The sequence below is a fragment of the Apostichopus japonicus genome, chromosome 23 (assembly GCF_037975245.1).
Source record: "Apostichopus japonicus isolate 1M-3 chromosome 23, ASM3797524v1, whole genome shotgun sequence".
NCBI lineage: Eukaryota > Metazoa > Echinodermata > Holothuroidea > Aspidochirotida > Stichopodidae > Apostichopus > Apostichopus japonicus.
Genome location: NC_092583.1, coordinates 2,673,524 through 2,686,931, shown reverse-complemented (window position 1 = coordinate 2,686,931; position 13,408 = coordinate 2,673,524). Strand labels below are relative to the sequence as shown.

At 36.5% G+C, this 13,408-nt stretch overlaps 1 protein-coding gene across 5 annotated transcripts in view; it reads right to left on the bottom strand.

Moving 5' to 3' along the window:
• LOC139964946 (uncharacterized) overlaps positions 1–13,408 on the bottom strand; it is a 182,035-nt gene that overhangs the window by 16,108 nt on the left and 152,519 nt on the right. For 4 of the 5 annotated variants that reach the window (XM_071967049.1, XM_071967045.1, XM_071967047.1 and 1 more), the window contains 11 exons: positions 11,773–11,961; positions 11,019–11,109; positions 10,138–10,378; positions 9,245–9,295; positions 8,007–8,265; positions 6,799–6,980; positions 6,080–6,229; positions 5,523–5,659; positions 4,904–5,066; positions 2,923–2,949; positions 594–739 (listed from right to left, as the gene is read on the bottom strand). In XM_071967049.1, coding sequence (XP_071823150.1) covers positions 594–739; positions 2,923–2,949; positions 4,904–5,066; positions 5,523–5,659; positions 6,080–6,229; positions 6,799–6,980; positions 8,007–8,265; positions 9,245–9,295; positions 10,138–10,378; positions 11,019–11,109; positions 11,773–11,961 — 1,636 coding nt within the window. The remainder of the gene's footprint in view (positions 1–593; positions 740–2,922; positions 2,950–4,903; positions 5,067–5,522; positions 5,660–6,079; positions 6,230–6,798; positions 6,981–8,006; positions 8,266–9,244; positions 9,296–10,137; positions 10,379–11,018; positions 11,110–11,772; positions 11,962–13,408) is intronic. The other variant, XM_071967046.1, reaches the window with a different exon arrangement.

Below are 13,408 nucleotides of genomic sequence, written 5' to 3'. Positions count from 1 at the left end.
ACCTTAGCTTCTACAGACAGTTTCATTCTCTGAAGAATAATGCTACCCCTCCTCCCCCCACCCCCTTCCACCCCTCCTCCTTGGCCATTTGTTTATTTACAGTACCCCTAGCAGACCTATCTCCATTATCATCAAGCAGGGCCTATTAAAGCACAGTCATTTTGGGGGTCAGGGCCTCCAAGCAACAAAAATATCTAAAGTAGCATTTTGAGTGGACTACTGAAAATTATTAGTGGATATTGAAACCTCTTTGTAGCAATGAAGATTTTTTTCCTATGGTTTCTCTTTTTGGTACAAATATGAAGAAAATGCTTAAACAAAATATTTGGGAATTCTTGATATAAAGATATGCATTTTCATCATTACATGCCAAAAAGTGTCTGGCGACAAAATATTTGATATTGATTTGGAAACATGAATCACTCGAGAATTAAGATCCTTCTGATGAAAAAAAAATCTACAATAGAGTATCTTAGTTTGATGAGTCGCCATCTTATTGTGAATACCGCTCCGTTGAATAATGGCACCTTTGGGTGTAAAAATTGTTCAAAACACTCAAAAAAGGTTGCCTCGAGATAATAGAGGACTCTCACCTCTTCTGTTTTCAGCATCTCATATTTGAGGATGGTAGCCCAGTAGTCATCGTACGGCTCCAGGGAGGAACCCTGCAGCCTATACACCATGTTGGTATCAATGATATAAATCTCATGAATTTGGTCCTCGTCATTGGCACCAACCTCTGGAGAAAGAATTAAAAGTTAAGACATTGATGTTAAAAACCGAATAATTTCAACAATACAAACAAGCAAGAAGAATAGGTCTAAGAGTTCATCACATTCGCTGGACAAAATTACGAGTCGAGAATTTACCGTTTGTTGGATACAAGGTTCAGGTCATAGGTCAAAGGTGTCAGATCCTAGTGGATCCTAGAGGATCTATGACATCATAGATTTACAAAATGACAGCATCTAGATAGGACAATTTACACTAGGATATCCCAATCATGTTATACTGTTTTGGGAGGAGTGGGGGGGTGGTTTGGTTAATCACAAAGATCTCTGTCATATAAGACACAGATGGCGGTTGGGTTTCTGGCCCATTGAAGTTAAGAACAGGAGAAGTCTGGACTCAGTGCCCCTCATTATGTTATTGTTCTGACAACAATGTCATCATTATGGCAGGTGTTAGTGCATGTGTCACAAATTCAAATGTACTTAACCAGCAGTTTATACTACCTATCTTCTCTGACTAAACACTCTGTCATTCCTTAATTAAATTGAAAATAAATATGAAGTTGACCATTGTCTTTTTCAAGTAAAAATATAGTTAACTTCATTCTGAACCAGTTCATCTATCAAAATGTGAGAAACAAATTATACGATGTTTTATCTTCAGTTATCTTAAAAAATTTTCAATATTTATTCTGTTTCGTTTTTCTTTTATTACTTTCATATCTAGGTAGGAAAACGTGCTAAAAACTTGAACTACCTTTCATAACAGAACTTCAAATTCAAATATTAAGACTAATTCATTATAAACTGTAGCATGAGAATAATGGGAGATTGCATGCATCCTCAACCGTTGAGCATTTCTTTCCCCATCTACAAACGAAATGATTCGCTCCCTGGCTGGCTCATCCGTTTAATGGTCGCACTTGATATATATATCGATGCAATCTAAAATTTGCTTCAAATCTACCAATGAATACCCCCATTAGATAATCAAGGCTATATCATGCCGTTGCCATCGGAAACAGCCTTAGACGCAAATACAAAACAGGGCCTCATTCCGAGGGTAAAGCCATCATCATCATCATTATCTGTTCATTCTCGGTGTTCGCATGCAAGATGTCTGCGTTTTGACCACATGACCTATCACCAACATACATTTTCCTCATGCTGTAATTTATTTGATAAACCATCCCTCTTGTTTACATGCACTCCAAAAGCATGTTCAACATTCCTTAATATTATCTGCCTAAAATTTGATTTTAACATTCACCTTTACGATAAATAAATAAAAAAATAAATCCATAATGATGATCTTTAGTGACCCCTACGTGCATGTATTAAAAGCCTTCATCCAAGCTGGCCAGAAGAATGAATCTTTTTATCCAGCACATGCCACTGAACTGGGGACAAAAACTAAGCAATGAAGTCGAAACACTTTAAAAACAATTCAAAGTTTATGGAAGTTTGAGTGTCTGAGCAGCGAACATTTTGCTATTAATATTTTAGGTTTAACTATATCAAAGCTTATATCTAAATGTATTGAAGCCTATCCATTGTCTAGACTATCAAATTCAACTTTGGTTTCAAACAAATGCAAGAAATGAATAGTAATGATATAACTATGATTTTGTTTCTTGTAATAATTAAAATTTGTCGTTTCGTTCAAGACATCATTAATACCAATCGTTGGACTTCTTCGGTGCCTTTGATTGTAACCTCCGGGGGAAAAAGCTTAAGTGAATTTTAACAGCAATCAAGGTAAAGGAGGGTTAATACTGAAGAAAGTCTTCCACTAAAAAACAGAGAAGGCTATTAGATCTACATTAATATTACATCAATACATTAGTCCTGATGTACCTTAGTGCATAAAACTTTCATTTTTCTATGTGTTAGTAATTTTAATTTCGTCACGTCATTTGTTATTTCCTCCCTAAGAACTGTGGGAGTAAGTAAAGAACAGCCTGGGTGTTCATAGATCATTCAAGGACCAGGTAGAGTTTGGTAGCAGGACCAGATTGGACCCCTTACTGTCACAGAGGGGCTTGGGGGTTGGTTGGGGGGTAGACAAAGACAGAGAAGAGAGGATAGGTTAGACGTGAGAGATGAAGAATAGAGAGGAGTAAAGCAGGCACACTCAATTAGTCTGAGCAGCATCGGCAACAGCCTGAACGTCTGCGAGAAAAAATATTACCTGTGACGACGCGGTACGGAACCGTTTCTTGAAAGAGATAAAGCAATTGATAAAGTAAAAGTTGCAAATGGTTTTACCTTTCATTACAGGGCCGTGCATATTAATAACTATGAATATTCATTATTAATTCTATTTAATTAATGTAAATATATACAAGGAAGAAATAACTGGAAGAAATAACGGCCGCTTCAGAACCTTCATCTCCTGCATTTTTAAGGCAACAAATTTCGCATTTTGCCTCGCACTTTAAACAAACCTACCAACAAACTATCACTAAAAAGAAGAAGAAGATGGAATTGATAAAAGACAGCCTTGTGGAATTTATCACTGAATGAAGGTTTAATTAGCAAGTAATAACTGAATCCATTCATTCCTGAAAAAAATTCATACTTTTTATATATTAATATCAACTACATGCAAAAGCTAAATTTAAAGAAATGCTTCATTATTTTAATCGTTATTTCGTATGAAATTTGTCTACTTATTTATTGTAATCGTTATTTCATTATTTAATATGAAATTTGACTAGTTAATTATTGTAATCATTATATCATTATTAGATATGAAATTTGAATATTTAATTTAGCTAATACCCTATATTTTCAAGGGAAGTTCAACATGAAAACCTTCAACAAATTTTTATATATCAAAATCATGTCCAAAAATAAAATGCTCCTTCATAAATAACATTTCCAATATTTTTCCCTCATTTTATTTATGTCATTCATGTGAACCTAGAGATGGAAAGAAAAACCTTGCAAAGAAGGGGATTTCATTTCAAATGCCTGGAAACATTTATGGAAATTTAAGACTGTGCGTGACTTCACCGAAGAGTGGTATGTCTTTGAGAAAAGTGATGGTCGGTTTTTTAACGGTTTGAGGCGAACATCTGTATTATGAATCCAGAGATTAGAAAAAAATACAAAAACAAGGCACCCTGTCAAAAACATTTAATTTGTGACTATATCATCATGATATCATATTTTTAACATGATACTGGTTACCTTATGGTAACCATGACGCCAGGGTATTCAAGCTTCAAGGTTTCCATCCGACCATTCAGGTTATGAAAGTTTACGTTTGATGAAAATATATTGCAGATGGTGAAATAAATAACCAAAAAATGGAAAAAAAAGGGAGAAAACAAGGCCAAAATGAGGTAGAAATATGTAGCAAAGACGGATTGCAAAGAATCTGGATGTTTTTTTTAAATGTTTGTCTCCATCTGAAGACAGATCCTGCTATGATTGAAATGTCAGGCCTTCTGACCTTCAGATCATAGACAGGCTTTCTGCAGTAGATAAGTAGCTGTGCTAACACTGTTTTTTGTTTTTGTGGTGTTGCTCTCTCTGGTTTTAAATGTATCTGGAACAATATATCTTAGCACACAGAAAGTGAAAGACAACTAAATAAATTTCAATAAAATGGGGGGGGATGACATTGTTGAGTCGGTAGTATAAATTGGGAAGCCTAAAAAAATAATAATAACATAAAAAAAAAAAATCAATCAAAAAAAATTCAGGCAATCATATGATGAGAATGACACTTCAGAAAAATCAAATTTCACTTTTGAATAGTTGAATGCAACTTATGGGTGGATTTCTCAAGAATATAAAGAATTGATTGCTTTTGAATTGTATATTAGATCCTCCTGCAAGCAGGAACTCGCGAAGAAGCCATCGTTGGCTTACTCAAAGCCGCAAGCTGACATAAATGAGTCTCTTAGATTCACATTCAACGTCCATGATTATGAATTGTCAATTGTCAACAACTCTGTAACTGGACGACAAACATTAATCTGGGAGTGACTCGAACCGGGGACCTTATGATTATGAATTGTTAATTGTCAACAACTCTGTAACTGGACGACATACATTAATCTGGGAGTGACTCGAACCGGGGACCTTATGATTGACCGGGGACCTTATGAATTCAAACCTTACTCCTTACTGATAGACTTACTCCTTACTGATAGACTTACCTCCATAGACATCTTGGTCAGTTCCTCCGAGCGCTTCCACCATCTTCTTCCAGTGCCGTTGGTAACCGTTGCTTTTAAGTTGTGCCTCTTCGATGGTTACCACTGACGATGCTTTACAACCTAAGTCTTTCTTACTTTGTATATGTTGTGCTACCTCAGCGGCCTGCCAGATGAAAACAAAAAAACTTTATTATATCCTACAACTTGAAAAGATCAATAGAGCAGTAGTCATCAAAAAGATTATAATAACACTCTAATATAGCTCAAGAAATAATAATAATGATAATGATAATAATAATCATGATCATAATAATAATAATAATAATAATGATAATGATAATAATAATAATAATTATCAGCAGCAGTTATTTTTACGACACTTAAGAGACCAAAAATGTGGGAAAAACCCGCAAGGGTTTATGGATTACAACTCTATGGTAAATGTCATCATTTTAAGTGTGGACTCCAGTTGTTCACAATTTCATTTTGATTGGGAGTCAACCACAAAAGGTATTAAGTAATACAGAATTCTACTTGAACTTCAAGGAATCAATAAATGATATTTCTCTATACATAAAGCTTTTTTTTCCTTCTCAATTTTGACTTTGAACGGACGAACCTTTGATTTCTCAATGACATTAGCATATTGTCCAATCCATAGAAAGACACTGGTAGCTGTCACACAGATGAAGCAATCACCGCTGTTCAGGGAAGACACCTTGGGCTCCACAAGTCTCACTTGCACCATTCTACGACCTACGGATCAGAACGTATTTGTGATTAAGATGACAGTTGAAACACATCAGAGTACTTTAAATGAAAACAAGGTCTGCAAAATAGGATGGTTAAAATGGGGGGGCTTTAACAAACTTTTGTCTATATTTGAACAAATGTGGTCAAATGCTGAAAGTAAACCTGTTATCAATCAGATTGGGGCATTAATCCCCAGGGGATCATGGATCAAGAATGGGATCAAACAAGACATGTCGGCATTGTAATTCAATATTCAACAAAAAAGTAAAAAACAAATAGTCATGCTGATAAAGATTACAATTGGACTATGGTGCTTCTATACCTATGGCATTCACTTAACGGAACTCACCGTAACTCAATTCAACCCGCCAGCCTTCCCACTTCCCCCACCAAGCCCTCATTTATATCCCAACAACACGTTACCTTTAACTTGTATTAACATCAGATCTTTATAGGGTAATAGTTGTGACATCTTTCCGTCCATCTGTCTAATTTCTTTAACGCTCTGTAGTTTTCCTCTCTCTTCGACCAAGGCAGCTTTGGAGGTCAGTGCCGCTAACGACTTGTTGCCGACTGTGTGCCAAAAAAATTAAACATTTTGAAAAAAACAATGAAATTTAAAAATTTTGATTAAAAAAAAATGAAATTTATTGAAATTTAAAAATTAAATATTTGGATAAAAAAATGGAATTTACTGAAATTTAATAATTTATTAAAATTTAATTATCATAATGTGCTTATCCTATGCTTGACGGGAGTTCTCAGAACAGACAAGACATTAATCTATTAAACAGCAAACACAACAGCAACAAATCTCTTGCCATTGTTGTTGTTATTATTATCATATTTGTATTCTTGATTATAATCTGTGACTGACTATATGAAAAATAATTTAGTTTTAAAACGTGTTTAACATTCAACTTGGAATTTTATACTGATATCATATATAACATCATAGACTGATGGAATGGTCTATACAGTGTACCAGGGGGAAGGGGGGGTGGGTGGACATATTGGAATTTTCTCAATAGTTACAAACCTGTTCGAAATAGTATGTGAGGCAGGAAGTTATAATCTTTGTAAAGCAAATTAAACCATCTTCATTCATAGTCATAAGTCTCATTGATAAGTCATAAACTCACTGTCTTTCTTCTTGCGGGGTTTAACCTCTACCTCGTTTAGCACCATCTTCTCTTCGGTGTACTCCGAGAGGATGTTGCTTCTGGTCTTGAGAGCTCTGAGAGGATTATTGGACGGTCGGGCTCTTCTCTGAGGTCTCAGTGATCGTCGGTGGTCGTTACGATTCAACCCTGCTAGCCGATTGCTGTCATGCAAGAGAGAAGAACAAACAATCTTGATAATTCTTGCAGATGTAAATGATACAAGACAAAAGATTACTGTGTATTAAGTTGGTTATTCTCTTCAGGCTTCAGAAACTCTGTAATTTGAGGAAAAAAATTGGGAGCAAACTTGCCCGGACAATTGTTCTAGATTGTACTTGTCTTAAGTACAAGCCGATGAATCAACTATATAACTTTATAACTATATATTCTTATTTTATATATATATATATATATATATATATATATATAAGACTATTATTATAATTATATATTAACTATATGTTACTACTATTCTATATATTACAACTATAACTTTTTAACTGTATATTATTATATTATAACTATATAACTTTATAACTATATATTATCTAATGTACATTTACATATTAGAGGAACACACTAAATAGACCCAAAAAATTGTGAAATTGCCTGCTTGCGAGATGATATGGACTAAACCTTTCAGTATTTCCTACCGACCAATCACAGGTAGTTTCCAAGCTTTGGCTTTGAGATAGCATAGCAAGGATGAAGTGTTTGCATACACTGTGTCTTACACAGTATATGGTTTTGTGTACTCTTCAGCATCGTAGAGATGGGTTGGGTTGCTAGAAGTTTGCTTGAGAGTGTGGTGGCCAATTGGCTAGGGCGTCGGACTCAAGATCCGAGGATTGCCGGTTCGATTCCTGCCTAGTTCATTATTATGTTGTGTCCATCGGCAAGATGCTTTATCTCACTTGCCTCTCTTCACCCAGGTGTTATAAATGGGTACCTGTGAGGTAACTTGTCATTGGGTGCAGTATATAACTGCTGCCGACTGGAGGGATTATCTCTGGGACATGTTATCATTGACCAGGGGTAATATAATGTCTGTAAAGCGCTTTGAGACCTTTCGCTGGTATAAAGCGCTATATAAAAAAAAATGCAAATAAATATATAGAAGTTTGCAGTCGCATTTGGAATCATGAATATAACCAGCTAATTGTAATTCCTATCACGGATGGGGTTACCTTTGCGAGGCTTCTTCTGTCAACGCGTCAAAGTCTGAGACTGAAAGTTCAAAGGTAGTGTCTTGCTTCTGTTCTGATATTGCACTTAGTTGACCACCTTCTGTAAGGACGGCAGTCGAACTGCTCTGAAAAAAATTGGTGAATGTTTCGTTGTCTGGTTGAGGGATCGGTACGCTCCTCCGGATTATCTGGAAGTCGGGCTCGGAATCCTCCGATTCGGTTGTCGTGGAGACGGTGGTACTGTCAGACACTGACACGACTGGCAGAGAGATGAAGAGAGAGAGAGAGATGATAGAGATCAAAACAAACGAGCACAGGGCAAAAAAATGATTTAACCTATAGCAGAACTGGTGCTCCTGCACTCTGTGGTAACAATGGAAAGAAGAAGTGAGGGAGGACATAGCTAAACGGAATACCAGTTAGCTACCGACATAGTGTACACATTGGGTGAAGATCTTAACAATAGTACCTAAACCTAATCAGGCACTGTGTCAAATGTTGAAAGATGAGAGGGCTGCAGCATTTCTTCCAGCCAGGCTGCATTGGGACATGCTCTGCAGTTTCACACAACGGGCTGCAGAGATAATCTCTATCGTCTGATTTTTTTCTCCCTTCATTTGCTCTTAATAATTCATATAACGAACAATCGATATGGTCCAAGACCTACTTGCACATGAAGGCAGAGAAAAGCTTACAATAGCAGAAAATATGTAAAAACGAATTATCTTTTACATATTGTCTGATTTTGATTCAGTCTTGCTGCAGTGCCTATCGTGGAGTCTAAATATAACAAGATTTACATTGCTATACGGCAAAATGAGAATAAAAAAAAACAGCAATGTCTGTGTCTTGGCTCCCCTGGTGTAACACTGAGCAGAAAGAGGTCATTAATAGAGAGCAAACGAAAGTAAATTTACTGGTAATCAACTAACTTATTAACTCATTACACCATGCAAACACGATGAGACCATGCAACCATGATGACACCATGCAAACATGATGACACCATGCAAACACAGATGTCACGTTCCAGTTTGTTGGACTTTCGACATTTTATTGTTCCTGGTGCAATTTTTCGTGGGACTAAACATAACACATTCTGTTTCCAGGAATGGTGTCTGTTCTCTACAGGTCTACCATGAAAACCAACTTAAAAGGCATAATGCACTTTTATAAATGGATTCTTGTTGATAAGGTCAATATTTTTGTGGGATTTCGTAGACTACTTAATAACTCACCTGGTGCTTTGTTACTATTGGAGTCACTTTCACTGTCCTCTATTAAACTCACTGTACAAAAATAAAATAAAAGTAATTATTAATTAAATTAAAAGCAATTATTAATTGCTAGTCAAGCAGCTTTTCCATGCATTTCCATGGTAACCAACATAATAACCAACATTTCGACTGTTGGAATCATTTGTCATCACTTATATTGAAACTTGAGGTGTTAAAGGCATTGAAGACTCGCCCCAAACCAAAGTGTATGATACTATGTGAAAGGGGTAATACCATATGCAACAATAATATTGTGGATGATTTACATTATATTACGATATATAGTATCATATTATGTGAATCAGGTGAAACTTCAGCCCTTTCTGATAGTGACAGTAGTAATACCACTGTAGACCTTACTGTCTGTTTATGGCAGGCTTACTCAGCCTATCTCTAATTTGCATATTAGAATATGGACTGAAGATGCTATACTGTACCATGGTAGGCTTACTAAGACATCTCTATTTTGCATATTAGAATATGTGCTGAAGATGGTATATTGGGCTATACTGTACCATAGTAGGCTTACTAAGCCTATCTCTATTTTGCTAGAATATGTGCTGTCGATGCTATATTGGGCTATACTGTACCATGGTAGGCTTACTAAGCCTATCTCTATTCTGTATATTAGAATATGGGCTGAAGATGGTATATTGTGGGCTATATTGTACCATGGTAGGCTTACTAAGCCTATCTATACTTTGTATATTAGAATATGGGCTGAAGAAGCTATATTGGGCTAAACTGTATCATGGTAGGCTTACTAAGCCTATCTCTATTTAGCATATTAGAATATGTGCTGAAGATGCCCATCATCAGTTACAGTAATAAACCTGAGGGCACATGAACGATACCTCTGAATTCCTTGTTGGGTGGTTTTCGACCACTTCGTCCACTTCCTACCCTCCTTAATGGACTAGGTGATACAGGGTTGTCTGCTTCCTTCCCTGCGCCCTTCAATTTGCCCTCTATCGTAAACTGGGTGACATCTTTGTCGTCTACCCTCTTCTTCCAAGTTTCTCCCTGAGATTTCAGAAGCTTCATCCGTTGAGAAATTGACGACGCTGAGGTGGTCTTGTCTGAATCGGATTCGGGCTGTTGATAAAAAAAAAAAAAATGGGTTACTAAGATAGTTGGATGGATGGAAACATTAATGTTACAAGATTGCAAGGATTGCTCCTAAACATAGAGTGTACAAAGGTTCAAGCCCCTGGCATGTCTGTCCTGGTCCAGTAGGGGTCAAACTGACAGACATTACAAAACACAATCAAAAGAACAGACAAGTTAATTTTAGCCCTGAAACACATTAACATGAGAAAGCTAGCACATTAGTGGAAAACAGAACATTTGTACAAATTTGTTCATGTGAATAGAAGTCGGTGAACTATGAGGACATGAGAAATTGAGGTGCATCAAACTCGAATGGAGAACCAGTCGTAGCAGGGGTCCTCATCTCCCTCTCCCAATCCCCCACACCCCCCCAACCCCAACTTGTGTCTCATCTTTTTTAATTTTGTTCAAAACATCTGAGGAAAAGTGGTGAATAAAAGTCAAGTAACTTATCTGTGAAAATGATAGTTCTTTCTTATTTCATTATAATTTCCCAGTCTGCTGTCTAACGCTGACTTTTATGTACCGAACATCTCAAAATTAATAAATGATAACTACAGACAAACTTAATGCCAGAGTTTGAAGACATCCTTTGGTATAATGTTCTGAAGAGGTGGGTACTTACATCTGATCTCTTCGGAGATGGTGGAAGATCATCGTCTTTGTCCACCCGCTTCCGCCAATCATTTTCTCCGCTCTGCTTCAGAGAGGACAGTCTGCATTATGAAATAAATGAATAAATGAATAAACGAATAAAAGAATAAACGAATAAATGAATTTAAATGAATTTAAAGGAATTTTAATGAATAAATGAATTTAAATGAATTTAAATGAATATATGAATAAATGAATATATAAATGGGGAGGGGCATAGGTGCTCAAATGTTACCAGTATGGTAGGTTGGAGTCGATAGAAAATTACCATAAGTAGAATAGAGACAGGTAAGAGAGTAAACAGTAAACTGCACTCAGTTTCTAACAGGTTTTTGAAAACTTTTTGTTGTTGAAAATCAGCTAGATCAGGAAGTAAACTAGTGGTTGGAGAGAAACAAGTCCCTCTTTCCACCGATTGAATCCTTTCGTAATCTGGTGATGATGACCCCTACATAACCATTTCTTCAATGAGGGTGACAATGAGGGTGACATTTAGGAAGTCTTCTGAACCCTGCTTTACTGTGTCACCAGAGATCACAACCTAGCCCTTTCTTCTTAAGTTTTTCTTTTTAATATCTCAATTTCGCAATTACTTTTTTACAATTTATGATTTTGCATATCTACATTTGAAAAAGCACTGCAGCTATTAATCAAAGTCAAGGAACGACTCTGATGTGTAAAAGTGCAGTGGTAGTGAGAAGACAGGTATCGTGTCAGGATCTCACCTATCTGCGATGGAAGACGTTTTATATACAGAGGATTGCCCGATGTGTTTGACTTCCGCCATTTCATCTGGAGTGACTGGCTGGGTCTTCCTCCTGTCTAGGTCCAATGATCGGGATGGATGCAGGAGTTTCTTCCGTTTGTCTGCTAAGCTTGGGGCGGTCTCTGTCACTGCCGGTTGAGTCTTGTACCTAAACAAAAACAAAAATATTAAATAAAAATTAAAATAAATGAATTATGTTTAATTTTTGGAATTTTTTAATTTTTGAAATAACTTTTGGAAGTTTACCTGTGTGACTGGGATCAGGGGGCTGATCAAGTTAAACAAGTTAGCAATGTATTCACACATGATGTGGTATTAATGTATGTTAGTCTGTTGGCAAGCTCTCATTATAAGCTGCCATGGCAACAAGTTAAAATGATTTCTTTGCACTTTAACGCTGTACAATGCAGGCTTTACTTGGCTCACTGTGACGGAGAAATTAATTGCCCAAAGTCCAAGATCAAAACATTGAGAGCACGCTGGTCTGTAATTTAAACACTGGCCACCGCAGCTAACCAGCCTCTGAATAAAAAAAAACAAGTTTCTGGTATCCCAATCATATCCCTCTATCATATCCCACTATCATACCCCACTACCATACCCCACTATTATATCCCACTATCATATCCCACAGTGGCATCCACTATCATATCCCACAATCATATGCTACAATCATATCTCACAATCATACCCCACTACCATATCCCACTATCATACCCCACTGTCATATCCCACTATGACACCCCACTATCACATCCCAAAATCTTATCCACTATCATATCCCACAATCATATCCCACTATCACATACCATGAACAAAGAAGAAGTGTACATCCACCGGAGAGTGGGTCTTGTGGAGGGGGGGAGGGAGGGGGAGAGGACACAGTGCTAAACTGTTACTAATTGTTTTAAGATAGTTAGAGTGCATGTGTTGATTGAAGACAGGTAACCGGGGAGTGCATTAAATACACATATATACATTTCACACATCCCTCCTACAACAGACTGTAAAATGTCTCCTATTTGAAAAGCAAACAAATTCAAACTAAAAGAAAAATTAGACATCGGAGCTGGGCTTGAGTGAATCGAGTATTAAACGTAGGGTTAATTGTTTGACATTTCAGACTAGAAGTAAAATATCATAGTTTACCAAGTCAACTTTTTATGTAGACTGAAACTACAGTATTTGATTTCACCCTCAGAAAGATCAAATAAAGTTCAATTTAATTCTGAACATTCAATTTTGTCGTTGCCTTCACTGCAATGTATTGTCTTTGTTACAATGTTTCCCACTTGTATATACTTCACTGTGTAATTTTCTATCATCTTTGCTCTCTGTATGAGACCTTGTGATAAATCAATAATGTGACAATGGACGACTCCACAGAGTTAAAAGAACAGAGCGGCGTTTTTTACATTCAGAAATTACTCGTCAACGCCTATTCGAAAGAAAGGTTTCCCAGGTAACCAAAAAAGAAGAGATAATGACACACATTTTTAGGGTGGTGACATATAAAATTTAAAAATGGAATGTATAGGTTCAATTCCTGCAGTGCATTCACACAATCTTGTATTGAAAATCATCTGTTTCCATGA